Raw genomic sequence first — 14488 nt, 5'->3', positions numbered from 1 at the left:
CAGCTAAGTGCCAGCAATCCCTGCACAGACTACTGGACCGAATAGGCACTCATGCCCTGCCGTGCTCTTGTGGTTGCTGTTCCACCTTCAGTGGCCCTTAAACCGGAGCTGTATGAGAGGCCTTCCTCCTGCCATCAGACTCACAAGTAAGGTACGTGACAGCTGAACTTTAGGCACAAATACTTTCACTTAAATACAGTCAGGTTCATAAATATTGGGACATCGACACAATTCTAACATTTTTGGCTCTATACACCACCACAATGGATTTGAAATGAAACAAACAAGATGTGCTTTAACTGCAGATTGTCAGCTTTAATTTGAGGGTATTTACATCCAAATCAGGTGAACGGTGTAGACATTACAACAGTTTGCATATGTGCCTCCCACTTGTTAAGGGACCAAAAGTAATGGGACAATTGGCTTCTCAGTTGTTCCATGGCCAGGTGTGTGTTATTCCTTCATTATGGCAATTACAGTGAGCAGATAAAAGGTCCAGAGTTCATTTCAAGTGTGCTATTTGCATTTGGAATCTGTTGCTGTCAACTCTCAAGATGAGATCCAAAGAGCTGTCACTATCAGTGAAGCAAGCCATCATTAGGCTGAAAAAAACAAAACAAACCCATCAGAGAGATAGCAAAAACATTAGGCGTGGCCAAAGCAACTGTTTGGAACATTCTTAAAAAGAAGGAACGCACCGGTGAGCTCAGCAACACCAAAAGACCCGAAAGACCACGGAAAACAACTGTGGTGGATGACCGAAGAATTCTTTCCTTGGTGAAGAAAACACCCTTCACAACAGTTGGCCAGATCAAGAACACTCTCCAGGAGGTAGGTGTATGTGTGTCAAAGTCAACAATCAAGAGAAGACTTCACCAGAGTGAATACAGAGGGTTCACCACAAGATGTAAACCATTGGTGAGCTTCAAAAACAGGAAGGCCAGATTAGAGTTTGCCAAACGACATCTAAAACAGCCTTCACAGTTCTGGAACAACATCCTATGGACAGATGAGACCGAGATCAACTTGTACCAGAGTGATGGGAAGAGAAGAGTATGGAGAAGGAAAGGAACTGCTCATGATCCTAAGCATACCACCTCATCAGTGAAGCATGGTGGTGGTAGTGTCATGGCGTGGGCATGTATGGCTGCCAATGTAACTGGTTCTCTTGTATTTATTAATGATGTGACTGCTGACAAAAGCAGCCGGATGAATTGTGAAGTGTTTCGGGAATATTATCTGCTCATATTCAGCCAAATGCTTCAGAACTCATTGGACGCTTCACAGTGCAGATGGACAATGACCCAAAGCAGACTGCAAAAGCAACCAAAGAGTTTTTTAAGGGAAATAAGTGGAATGTTATGCAATAGCCAAGTCAATCAGCTGACCTGAATCCGATTGAGCATGCATTTCACTTGCTGAAGACAAAACTGAAGGGAAAATGCCCCAAGAACAAGCAGGAACTGAAGACAGGCCTGGCAGAGCATCACCAGGGATGAAACCCAGCGTCTGGTGATGTCTATGCGTTCCAGACTTCAGGCTGTAATTGACTGCAAAGGATTTGCAACCAAGTATTAAAAAGTGAAAGTTTGATTTATGATTATTATTCTGTCCCATTACTTTTGGTCCCTTAACAAATGGGAGGCACATATGCAAACTGTTGTAATTCCTACACCATTCACCTGATTTGGATGTAAATACCCTCAAATTAAAGATGACAGTCTGCAGTTAAAGCACATCTTGTTTGTTTCATTTCAAATCCATTGTGGTGGTGTATAGAGCCAAAAATGTTAGAATTGTGTAGATGTCCCAATATTTATGGACCTGACTGTATATTCCTTGATAGGCACAAAGTATAGAAATCCACTTTGTGTATACCAAACAGTCCCAGGCTGGCTATAAGGCACACCGGGCAAAGCTCATTGGCCTTTCCTAGCGGGCAAAGGCCAATGAGCTGCAGGTCTTTGTTGGGCCCAAAGCAGCTGCGGCAGCTATCCTGCCCCTTGAGTCGGTGCCATTCATCCAGTCTCTCTGTGGCTTCCCATTCAGTTTATGGCTTGGCCATCGAGGTGGGGGGGGGCAGCTACTAGAGGTCAGCTGACCCATGACATGTAGGGAGAGGAGGTGGAGGAGACCCCATCACCTGATGTTGAGATAGGTGTCACTGCTGCCGCAGACACCATGGAGCCGGTCCAGAGAGAAAGTGAATGACAGATTACCACTGTTCACCACACATTCTCTTACAGTTAGAAATAAGACAATTTATATATGTTGTCTGTTTACCTTAGGTGGACCAACTCGGATGCTCCATTGTCCTCTATGAAACAACGGATTTAAACAGACGTGTCTGTTTACACCAGCCTGCATCCATTCCGCTAAAAACAGACGGAGGTGGGTGCATTCCCCTTCTTTCTAGCAGATCGGATGACAGTTGGGTGTAAACGGACAGACGGTCCATTTACATCTGACTGCCCCTAGAGGAAAGCGGGCTGTGTCTGTGTCCGCTCTACACAAGCAGAGTGGACACAGACCTGTCATCTGCCTGCTCAGCTGGGATCAGCAGACAGATTCCCCGCTGAGCTGGCAGAGTCAGCTAAAGGACTACACCCGTGTGAAAGGGGCCTAAGAGTTGAAAGAGCTGCAGTACTGAACAATTTTGTACATGTGCAGGCCCTCTGTCCTAAATAGGCCAGTTTTTTGTTGTTAGCACTCCATGGCTCCATGACTTCAGGCTCAGTTAAAACTTGTGCTGGGAAGCTGCTGCTTCATACTGCAGCTGCAACCACCAGCACACAAATAGTGGGACCCATGGGTGAGTGCTATTATTCCTAATGGCACACCGCTCACACTGGAAATCACACCTGCATTGGGAAGGTGGAATTTCTGGAAAGGTGCAGGGACCTTTTCACTGCATTTTGCAAGGCAGCACGTTTAAAACCGCAATGCGCAGCAACCTCTAGCAACCAGTGACCAGTAATAATATGAGTAACCTCTAGCAATCAATCAGTGAGTGATAATGATATGCAGTAACCTTTAACAACCAATCAGTGAGCCATGATGATGTGTAGTAATGTCTTGCAACCAATCAGCGAAGGTAATAATATGCAGTAACCTCTAGCAAGCAATCAGTGAGCTGTAAAGATGTGCAGTAATCTTTTGTAACCAAAAAGCAAGGGTAATAATGTGCAGTAACCTCTAGCAACCAATTGGCAAGCAGAAATTATATGCTGTAACCTTTAGCAACCAATCAGTGAGCAGTGATAATGTGCAGTAACCTCTAGCAACCAATCAGTGAGCGGTAATGATTTGCAGTAACCTCTAGCAACCAATCAATGAGGGTAATGATGTGCAGTAACCTCTAGCAACCAATCATGTGAGTGGTACCAATGTGCAGTAACCTCTAGCAACCAATCAGTGAGGGTAATGATGTACAGTAACCTCTAGCAACCAATCAGTGAGCAGTAGTAAATGTGCAGCAACCTCTAGTAACCAATCAGTGATTGAGAAATTACAATCAAATGGTTGATAAATTATAGTGCCTGAACCAGGCTAAATATAACTAAAAAACATCAAGAAACTGTTAGTTGTCTATATTTGTAATTTGGTTTAAAAAAAATGGGCTGCTCAATCTAAAATACCCTGGCCTATTTTTTGTCCTAGTCCAGGCCTGATACCAAATGTTTTTACAATTGAAGATATTCCCTTATAAAAATAGCAGCAACATTATCACTGTACTGTACATAGTCTGTGCAGAGAGCAGAGCTGTAGGAGGGGCCCAGCAAGCTCCACCCACTACAGGGTGACTGCAGAAAACTACAGCTGGGGTGGATACAAGACCAGACACTCTACACAAGGAGATAGAGCAGCAGTGACCGGTCAGTATTACAAGAAGCGTCCACACAGATAAGTAGCAATACAGATGGCTCTTTATATGGACAATATTTTTTTAGCCTGAAGTTCAGCTTTAAAGGGTAACTCCACTTTCATGGAAAACATAGCAATTAAAAAAAATATTATAGCATATAAAATTGCGACACAAGTCATATTTTAATTGAATGTCTGTAAAAATGACCTTTCTTTTTCAATCTGCAGCACTAATTTTCTGTAAAATACAATGCAATATGGCTACCTGAATAGCTACTAGAGATGAGCGAATCGAAGTAGGCGAAGTGGAATTTGTTTCGAATATTAGGAAAATTTCGATTCGCGTCGAATCCGAAAATAAGCAGACTTCGGATGCGCGATTCGAAATTTTTCCTAAAATGGCGGCGACATGTGCGGCGACGGAGCGGGGATGTCTGGGAAGGCGCGCAGACAAGGCGCGCTGACCCATAATGCATTCATTCATGACATGTGATCGCATTAGCCAATCAGCAGCCAGCCAGCCAGCACAGTGTAATGGTCGAGCTATAAATGGCGGCCATTTTAGAATTCTCCATTTGCCTCCAGTCATTCAACAGAGGCAGACCTGGCTGTATTCAGGGAGAGAGTTAGGGACACAGAAACGTTACTTAGGGCCAGAGAAACGTTACTTAGGGACACAGAATCGTTACTTAGGGCCACAGAATCGTTAGTTAGGGCCACAGAATCGTTACTTAGGGCCACAGAAACGTTACTTAGGGCCACAGAAACGTTACATAGGGCCACAGAATCGTTAGTTAGGGCCACAGAAACGTTACTTAGGGACACAGAATTGTTACTCAGGGACAGACACAGAATTGTTACTGAGGGATACAGAATTGTTACTCAGGGCCACAGAATCGTTACTTAGGGCCACAGAAACATTACTTAGGGCCACAGAATTGTTACTTAGGGACAGACACAGAATTGTTACTGAGGGACACAGATTTGTTACTGAGGGCCACAGAATCGTTACTTAGGGCCACAGAAACATTAGTTAGGGCCACAGAAACGTTACTTAGGGCCACAGAATTGTTACTTAGGGACAGACACAGAATTGTTATTGAGGGACACAGAATTGTTACTGAGGGCCACAGAACCGTTACTTAGGGCCACAGAAACGTTACTTAGGGCCACAGAATTGTTACTTAGGGACAGACACAGAATTGTTACTGAGGGACACAGATTTGTTACTGAGGGCCACAGAAACGTTACTTAGGGCCACAGAAACGTTACTTAGGGCCACAGAAACGTTAGTTAGGGCCACAGAAACGTTACTTAGGGACACAGAATTGTTACTCAGGGACAGACACAGAATTGTTACTGAGGGATACAGAATTGTTACTGAGGGCCACAGAATTGTTACTTAGGGCCACAGAAACGTTACTTAGGGCCACAGAAACGTTACTTAGGGCCACAGAATTGTTACTTAGGGACAGACACAGAATTGTTATTGAGGGACACAGAATTGTTACTGAGGGCCACAGAACCGTTACTTAGGGCCACAGAAACGTTACTTAGGGCCAAAGAATTGTTACTTAGGGACAGACACAGAATTGTTACTGAGGGACACAGATTTGTTACTGAGGGCCACAGAAACGTAACTTAGGGCCACAGAAACGTTACTTAGGGCCACAGAATCGTTAGTTAGGGCCACAGAAACGTTATTTAGGGACACAGAATTGTTACTCAGGGACAGACACAGAATTGTTACTGAGGGATACAGAATTGTTACTGAGGGCCACAGAATCGTTACTTAGGGCCACAGAAACGTTACTTAGGGCCACAGAAACGTTACTTAGGGCCACAGAATTGTTACTTAGGGACAGACACAGAATTGTTATTGAGGGACACAGAATTGTTACTGAGGGCCACAGAACCGTTACTTAGGGCCACAGAAACGTTACTTAGGGCCACAGAATTGTTACTTAGGGACAGACACAGAATTGTTACTGAGGGACACAGATTTGTTACTGAGGGCCACAGAAACGTTACTTAGGGCCACAGAAACGTTACTTAGGGCCACAGAATCGTTACTTAGGGCCACAGAAACGTTACTTAGGGCCACAGAATTGTTACTTAGGGACAGACACAGAATTGTTACTGAGGGACACAGAATTGTTACTGAGGGCCACAGAACCGTTACTTAGGGCCACAGAAACGTTACTTAGGGACACAGAATTGTTACTCAGGGACAGACACAGAATTGTTACTGAGGGATACAGAATTGTTACTGAGGGACACAGAACTGTTACTTAGGGCCACAGAAACGTTACTTAGGGCCACAGAATTGTTACTTAGGGACAGACACAAAATTGTTACTGAGGGACACAGATTTGTTACTGAGGGCCACAGAAACGTTACTTAGGGCCACAGAATCGTTACTTAGGGCCACAGAAACGTTACTTAGGGCCACAGAAACTTTACTTAGGGCCACAGAATTGTTACTTAGGGACAGACACAGAATTGTTACTGAGGGACACAGAATTGTTACTGAGGGCCACAGAACGGTTACTTAGGGCCACAGAAACGTTACTTAGGGACACAGAATTGTTACTCAGGGACAGACACAGAATTGTTACTGAGGGATACAGAATTGTTACTGAGGGACACAGAACCGTTACTTAGGGCCACAGAAACGTTACTTAGGGCCACAGAATTGTTACTTAGGGACAGACACAGAATTGTTACTGAGGGACACAGATTTGTTACTGAGGGCCACAGAAACGTTACTTAGGGCCACAGAAACGTTACTTAGGGCCACAGAATCGTTACTTAGGGCCACAGAAACGTTACTTAGGGCCACAGAAACTTTACTTAGGGCCACAGAATTGTTACTTAGGGACAGACACAGAATTGTTACTGAGGGACACAGAATTGTTACTGAGGGCCACAGAACCGTTACTTAGGGCCACAGAAACGTTACTTAGGGACACAGAATTGTTACTCAGGGACAGACACAGAATTGTTACTGAGGGATACAGAATTGTTACTGAGGGACACAGAAACGTTACTTAGGGCCACAGAAACGTTACTTAGGGCCACAGAAACGTTACTTAGGGCCACAGAATTGTTACTTAGGGACAGACACAGAATTGTTACTGAGGGACACAGAATTGTTACTGAGGGCCACAGAACCGTTACTTAGGGCCACAGAAACGTTACTTAGGGACACAGAAACGTTACTTAGGGCCACAGAAACGTTACTTAGGGCCACAGAATCGTTACTTAGGGCCACAGAATCGTTACTTAGGGCCACAGAAACGTTACTTAGGGACACAGAAACGTTACTTAGGGACACAGAAATGTTACTTAGGGATACAGAATTGTTACTGAGGGACACAGAAACGTTACTTAGGGCCACAGAAACGTTACTTAGGGCCACAGAAACGTTACTTAGGGCCACAGAATTGTTACTTAGGGACAGACACAGAATTGTTACTGAGGGACACAGAATTGTTACTGAGGGCCACAGAACCGTTACTTAGGGCCACAGAAACGTTACTTAGGGACACAGAAACGTTACTTAGGGCCACAGAATCGTTACTTAAGGCCACAGAAACGTTACTTAGGGCCACAGAAACTTTACTTAGGGCCACAGAATTGTTACTTAGGGACACAGAATTGTTACTCAGGGACAGACACAGAATTGTTACTGAGGGATACAGAATTGTTACTGAGGGACACAGAAACGTTACTTAGGGCCACAGAAACGTTACTTAGGGCTACAGAAACGTTACTTAGGGCCACAGAAACGTTACTTAGGGCCACAGAATCGTTACTTAGGGCCACAGAATCGTTACTTAGGGCCACAGAAACGTTACTTAGGGACACAGAAACGTTACTTAGGGACACAGAAATGTTACTTAGGGACAGACACAGAATTGTTACTGAGGGACACAGAATTGTTACTGAGGGCCACAGAACTGTTACTGAGGGCCACAGAACTGTTACTTAGGGCCACAGAAACGTTACTTAGGGCCACAGAAACGTTACTTAGGGCTACAGAAACGTTACTTAGGGCCACAGAATCGTTACTTAGGGCCACAGAAATGTTACTTAGGGCCACAGAAACGTTACTTAGGGACACAGAATTGTTACTCAGGGACAGACACAGAATTGTTACTGAGGGACACAGATTTGTTACTGAGGGCCACAGAACCGTTACTTAGGGCCACAGAAACGTTACTTAGGGCCACAGAATTGTTACTCAGGGACAGACACAGAATTGTTACTCAGGGACAGACACAGAATTGTTACTCAGGGACACAGAATTGTTACTGAGGGACACAGAATTGTTACTGAGGGACACAGAATTGTTACTCAGGGACACAGAATTGTTACTGAGGGACACAGAATTGTTACTCAGGGACACAGAATTGTTACTGAGGGACACAGAATTGTTACTGAGGGACACAGAATTGTTACTGAGGGACACAGAATTGTTACTCAGGGACAGACACAGAATTGTTACTCAGGGACAGACACAGAATTGTTACTGAGGGACACAGAATTGTTACTGAGGGCCACAGAACTGTTACTTACGGCCAGAGAAACGTTACTCAGGGACACAGAATTGTTACTCAGGGACAGACACAGAATTGTTACTCAGGGACAGACACAGAATTGTTACTGAGGGACACAAAATTGTTACTGAGGGACACAGAATTGTTACTGAGGGACACAGAATTGTTACTGAGGGACACAGAATTGTTACTCAGGGACACAGAATTGTTACTCAGGGACACAGAATTGTTACTCAGGGACAGACACAGAATTGTTACTGAGGGACACAGAATTGTTACTGAGGGCCACAGAACTGTTACTTAGGGCCACAGAAACGTTACTCAGGGACACAGGATTGTTACTCAGGGACAGACACAGAATTGTTACTCAGGGACACAGAATCGTTTAATTAAAGAGTATGTCAGACAACATGCAGAGGAGTGGCAGAGGAGGCAATGTTTTAGGAGCGAGCAGACGTGGCAGCAGAGGAAGGGGTCGAGGCAGCACTATTCGCAGCCAGAGGCCAGTGCTCCCGGTGTCATCCAGCGGTCGTGTCTCCACCGACAACCCTGCCGTCATTGATTGGTTGGCTCGGTCGTCTTCCTCTTCCCAGGTCACCTCTGACACCTACAGCCAACGGTCGGTGGGTACGTCAGACACAACCGTTAGTTGGCATGGCCCAGGAGCAAGCCCACTGAAATCACGTGTCCTCTACCTGCCCCTGTCCTTTGGTGTTCCCTCACCAAGCGAAGTATCGCATGCTGTGGGCTCAGCCCCACTGTACAGTGAGGAAGAGCTAACAGAGGGCGGTCAGGAACGGGGGGAGACATCCGCCTCTTCAGCAGCCAGGCGAAGAAGTAGTGGCGAGGAGAGTGGCTCGGTAGCCGGTCTTGAGACAAGTCTGTCTCCTGACCCACACGCAGCCGAGGGGGCTAGTAGTGAGGCGGAGACCCTAATTGATGATGATTAGGCTGATCGCACTTGGCAGCCTCGTCGTCATCAGGCTATTGCTTCCGCATCATCAGGAGAAGAGGGTGGCAGCTTGGCAGCGAGCAAAACAGTCGGTGGGTTGCCCAGGAGGCAGCAGGGTCGCAGCAGTGTCAGTGGAGGCAAACGGCCACGGAGTACAGCACCAGCTCCACTGCAGCCTACCACCACGGCCAGTAGTGGTGCCGGTGTGCACGGAGGAAGCAGCAGTCAGCCAGTGAGGAGTATCGGGGGCAAAGTTTCCTACTCGGCGGTGTGGCAATTTTTTGTCAAGCCGCCCGAGGAAGTAAACGTAGCCGTATGTCGACTATGTGGCCAGAAAGTCAAGCGTGGCCAGGGGGCCCATGTTGGGACTACAGCGTTGCGTCAGCATATGCAGCGTCGCCATTTGGTGGCCTGGGAAAACCGTGATAAAGATACGGCGGTTCTGCCTGCCCCAGGCCCCGCTCCATCACCCGCTCGGTTACTTGCTCCGTCACCCGACGTCAATCGCCCTCTATCAGCCAGTCAAGGCTCCAACACTTCTGCTGAGGGGAGTTGTCGCTCGTTGGCATCTTCCGCTCGTTCAGATTCTCCTTCTCCTGCTACTCCTCTTCACGGATTCCGTCAGCAGTCTTTCTTGGAATCCGTTTCCAAGAGACAACAGTTTGCGAGCACGCACCCGACGGGGGAAAAGCTGAACGTCCTCCTGTCCAAGTTGCTGGTGCTGCAGTCCCTCCCTTTCCAAGTGGTGGACTCAGCACCTTTCCGAGAAATGATGGCTTGTGCCGCGCCGCGGTGGAGAGTGCCAAGCCGGCATTTCTTCGCCAAAAAGGCAGTGCCAGCCCTGCATTCACATGTAGAAGAGATGGTGGGCCAGTCTTTGAGCATGTCGGTCTCTGCCAAAGTGCACGGCAGCGCCGACGTGTGGAGCTGTAACTACGGTCAGGGACAGTACATGTCATTTACGGCCCACTGGGTGAACGTGGTGCCGGCACAGCCGCACCAGCAACTTGGACAGGTCACGACGCTTTTGCCTCCACGTTTGCACGTCCTTGGTCCACAAAAGATGTCCGCCTCTACCACCTCTTCTTCCGCCGTGTCCTCAGCCGCCACCCCCGTGCCAAGTCCCATTACCCGACCGGCATATCACATGTGCAGGGCGCAACGGTGTCACGCTGTGCTGCACCTGGTATGCCTTGGCGAACGTAGTCACACAGGGGAGGAACTTCTGAGTGTAATGAACAGAGAAATCGACAGATGGCTGTCTCCGCGCAAACTGAAAATCGGAACCATGTTGACCGACAACGGAAAGAACATGGTGTCTGCTCTGCGTCAAGGAAGGTTGTGCCATGCGCCATGCATGGCTCACGTGTTCAATCTGGTTGTCAAGCGGTTCCTAAAATCCACCATCCCACTGCAAGACATCCTTAAAATGTCACGTAAACTTTGCATGCATTTCAGCCATTCCTACACCGCAAAGCACACCCTCCTTGAGCTGCAGCGGCAGAACGGAATTGCACAGCATCGCCTGATCTGCGACGTTGCAACAAGGTGGAATTCAACCCTACGCGTTAGACCGCCTTTACGAACAGCGAAAGGCCATCGCCGATTTCCTGATGTTACAAGCGGATAAAGGTACTCCCCTGTGTAACTTCGATGTCAGCCATTGGCAGCTCATGCGTGACACCTGCCGCTTGCTCAGGCCCTTTGAGGAGGCCACGCTATTCGTGAGTCGGCAGGACTATGGGATGAACGACGTCATTCCTCTGTTGCACGTCCTGGAACAAATGCTGTTAACAATGGCTGGTCAGGGTGCGGTAGACGTGGCGCACAGATCTCAACGCCACATGACCCCTGTGGGGGCAGGACAGGAAGAAGAGGAGGAGGTAGAGGAGGACATTTGTGCTCAGGAATTATTGAGTGAAATGGGTGGTTTTTCCACTCAGCGGACAGGAGTGGAGGAGCAGGAGCATCTGGTAGAGGAGGAGGAGGAGGAGGAGACAGAGGACCCAGACGCACCGTGGCAGTATGCTGTGGAGATGGAGGCAGGGAGTCCCTCGCATTCCTTGGCACAAATGGCCCATAGCATGCTCGGTTGCTTGCGTAGCGACAGCCGAATAATAACCATCAGACAGAGGGATGACTTTTGGCTGTCCACCTTGTTGGACCCTCGCTACCGTTCAAAAATGGTGGCCTTTTTCACACCTGCTGAGAGGGAGGCCAAAATAACGTACTATAAAAACCACCTATGTAGTCAGTTGGTCTCTGCCTTTCTGCGCCAACGTCCATCCTCAGACACTGTGGGCCCTGTGCGCTCGCGTTCCGCTGCCATGGCAGCAGGGGAGGGGTGGGGTGGTAGGAGCAGTGGTAGCTCCACCAGCAGCGGCTGCCTCAGTCTGCAGTCGATGATGAGTAGCTTTCTTCACCAGCGCAGTGAGGAAACTACTAACCAGCCGCAGCAGCAGCAGCATCAGGTGGACCTGGAGCAGGACCTCAAACAACAGGCTTGGGCCTACTTGGACAGCACCCTGCCAACCGAGGTAGACAATCCCCTTGACTACTGGGCAACGAAACTTGACCTTTGGCCCCAACTAGCTGAATTTGCCCTTGAAAGGCTGTCATGCCCGGCCAGTAGCGTGGCATCGGAGCGCGTGTTTAGTGCGGCAGGAGGTATTGTAACTCCGCGGAGGACACGACTGTCCACCCAAAGTGTGGAGAGACTCACGTTTGTGAAAATGAATCAGGCGTGGATTAGTCTGGATTTCAAACCACCAGTTCCTGACACAACTGACTAAATCCGCCATGAATCATGCCCCTGCCATGTGCCACTTTCACGTCTCCTCACACTGCTGGTGTGTTCCATTTTTTGTCATAGGGTGCTGGCAGATTACGGGCCTCCCATAGCTGCTGCCAGGCCCCTAATCTGCCATGGGCCCCTATACCGCCTCCTCATGCTGCTGCCAAGTCCAGAGTCTCTCATGGGTCCCTGTACGGCCTCCCATTGCTGCTGTCTCCATCGCCACACTCTGCCATGTGCCACTTTCAGGTCTCCTCACACACTGCTGGTGTGTTCAATTTTTTGTCATAGGGTGCTGGCAGATTACGGGCCTCTCATTGCTGCTGCCAGGCCCCTAATCTGCCATGGGCCCCTGTACCGCCTCCTCATGCTGCTGCCAGGTCCAGAGTCTCTCATGGGTCCTTGTACGGCCTCCCATTGCTGCTGTCTCCATCGCCAAACTCTGCCATGTGCCACTTTCAGGTCTCCTCACACTGGTGGTGTGTTCAATTTTTTGTCATAGGGTGCTGGCAGATTACGGGCCTCCCATAGCTGCTGCCAGGCCCCTAATCTGCCATGGGCCCCTGTACCACCTCCTCATGCTGCTGCCAAGTCCAGAGTCTCTCATGGGTCCCTGTACGGCGTCCCATTGCTGCTGTCTCCATCGCCACACTCTGCCATGTGCCACTTTCAGGTCTCCTCACACTGCTGGTGTGTTCCATTTTTTGTCATAGGGTACTGGCAGATTACGGGCCTCCCATAGCTGCTGCCAGGCCCCTAATCTGCCATGGGCCCCTGTACCGCCTCCTCATGCTGCTGCCAGGTCCACAGTGTCTCATGCCATGTGCCACTTTCAGGTCTCCTCACACTGCTGGTGTGTTCAATTTTTTGTCATAGGGTGCTGGCAGATTACGGGCCTCCCATAGCTGCTGCCAGGCCCCTAATCTGCCATGGGCCCCTATACCGCCTCCTCATGCTGCTGCCAAGTCCAGAGTCTCTCATGGGTCCCTGTACAGCCTCCCATTGCTGCTGTCTCCATCGCCACACTCTGCCACGTGCCACTTACAGGTCTCCTCACACACTGCTGGTGTGTTCAATTTTTTGTCATAGGGTGCTGGCAGATTACGGGCCTCCCATAGCTGCTGCCAGGCCCTTAATCTGCCATGGGCCCCTGTACCACCTCCTCATGCTGCTGCCAGGTCCACAGTGTCTCATGCCATGTGCCACTTTCAGGTCTCCTCACACTGCTGGTGTGTTCAATTTTTTGACATAGGGTGCTGGCAGATTACGGACCTCTCATAGCTGCTGCCAGGCCCCTAATCTGCCATGGGCCCCTATACCGCCTCCTCATGCTGCTGCCAAGTCCTGAGTCTCTCATGGGTCCCTGTACGGCATCCCATTGCTGCTGTCTCCATCGCCACACTCTGCCATGTGCCACTTTCAGGTCTCCTCACACTGCTGGTGTGTTCAATTTTTTGTCATAGGGTGCTGGCAGATTACGGGCCTCCCATAGCTGCTGCCAGGCCCCTAATCTGCCATGGGCCCCTGTACCGCCTCCTCATGCTGCTGCCAGGTCCACAGTGTCTCATGCCATGTGCCACTTTCAGGTCTCCTCACACTGCTGGTGTGTTCAATTTTTTGACATAGGGTGCTGGCAGATTACGGACCTCCCATAGCTGCTGCCAGGCCCCTAATCTGCCATGGGCACCTATACCGCCTCCTCATGCTGCTGCCAAGTCCAGAGTCTCTCATGGGTCCCTGTACAGCCTCCCATTGCTGCTGTCTCTATCGCCACACTCTGCCATGTGCCACTTTCAGGTCTCCTCACACACTGCTTGTGTGTTCAGTTTTTTGTCATAGGGTGCTGGCAGATTACGGGCCTCCCATAGCTGCTGCCAGGCCCCTAATCTGCTATGGGCCCCTGTACCGCCTCCTCATGCTGCTGCCAAGTCCAGAGTCTCTCATGGGTCCCTGTACGGCGTCCCATTGCTGCTGTCTCCATCGCCACACTCTGCCATGTGCCACTTTCAGGTCTCCTCACACACTGCTGGTGTGTTAAATTTTTTGACATAGGGTGCTGGCAGATTACGGGCCTCCCATAGCTGCTGCCAGGCCCCTAATCTGCCATGGGCCCCTGTACCGCCTCCTCATGCTGCTGCCAGGTCCACAGTCTCTCATGCCATGTGCCACTTTCAGGTCTCCTCACACTGCTGGTGTGTTCCATTTTTTGTCATAGGGTGCAGGCAGATTACGGGCCTCCCATTGCTGCTGCCAGGCCCCTAATCTGCCATGGGCCCCTGTACCGCCTCTTCATGCTGCTGCCAGGTCCAGAGTGTG

General features: G+C 49.1%; 1 protein-coding gene across 1 annotated transcript in view; it reads left to right on the top strand.

Annotated features, from left to right (window-relative positions):
- Window positions 1-12206: 12206 nt before the first annotated feature.
- LOC149467808 (uncharacterized) overlaps window positions 12207-14488 on the top strand; it is a gene marked incomplete at its 5' end in the record, with an annotated part of 45609 nt that continues 43327 nt past the window's right edge. The window contains one exon of the mRNA XM_089671170.1: window positions 12207-12243. Coding sequence (XP_089527296.1) covers window positions 12207-12243 — 37 coding nt within the window. The remainder of the gene's footprint in view (window positions 12244-14488) is intronic.

Source organism: Staurois parvus, unplaced genomic scaffold (genome assembly GCF_062004578.1).
Source record: "Staurois parvus isolate SC_StPar_1 unplaced genomic scaffold, SC_StPar_1.0 ptg000099l, whole genome shotgun sequence".
NCBI lineage: Eukaryota > Metazoa > Chordata > Amphibia > Anura > Ranidae > Staurois > Staurois parvus.
Note: the sequence above shows the minus strand (reverse complement) of the source record. Positions and strands in the feature narration are given on the sequence as shown.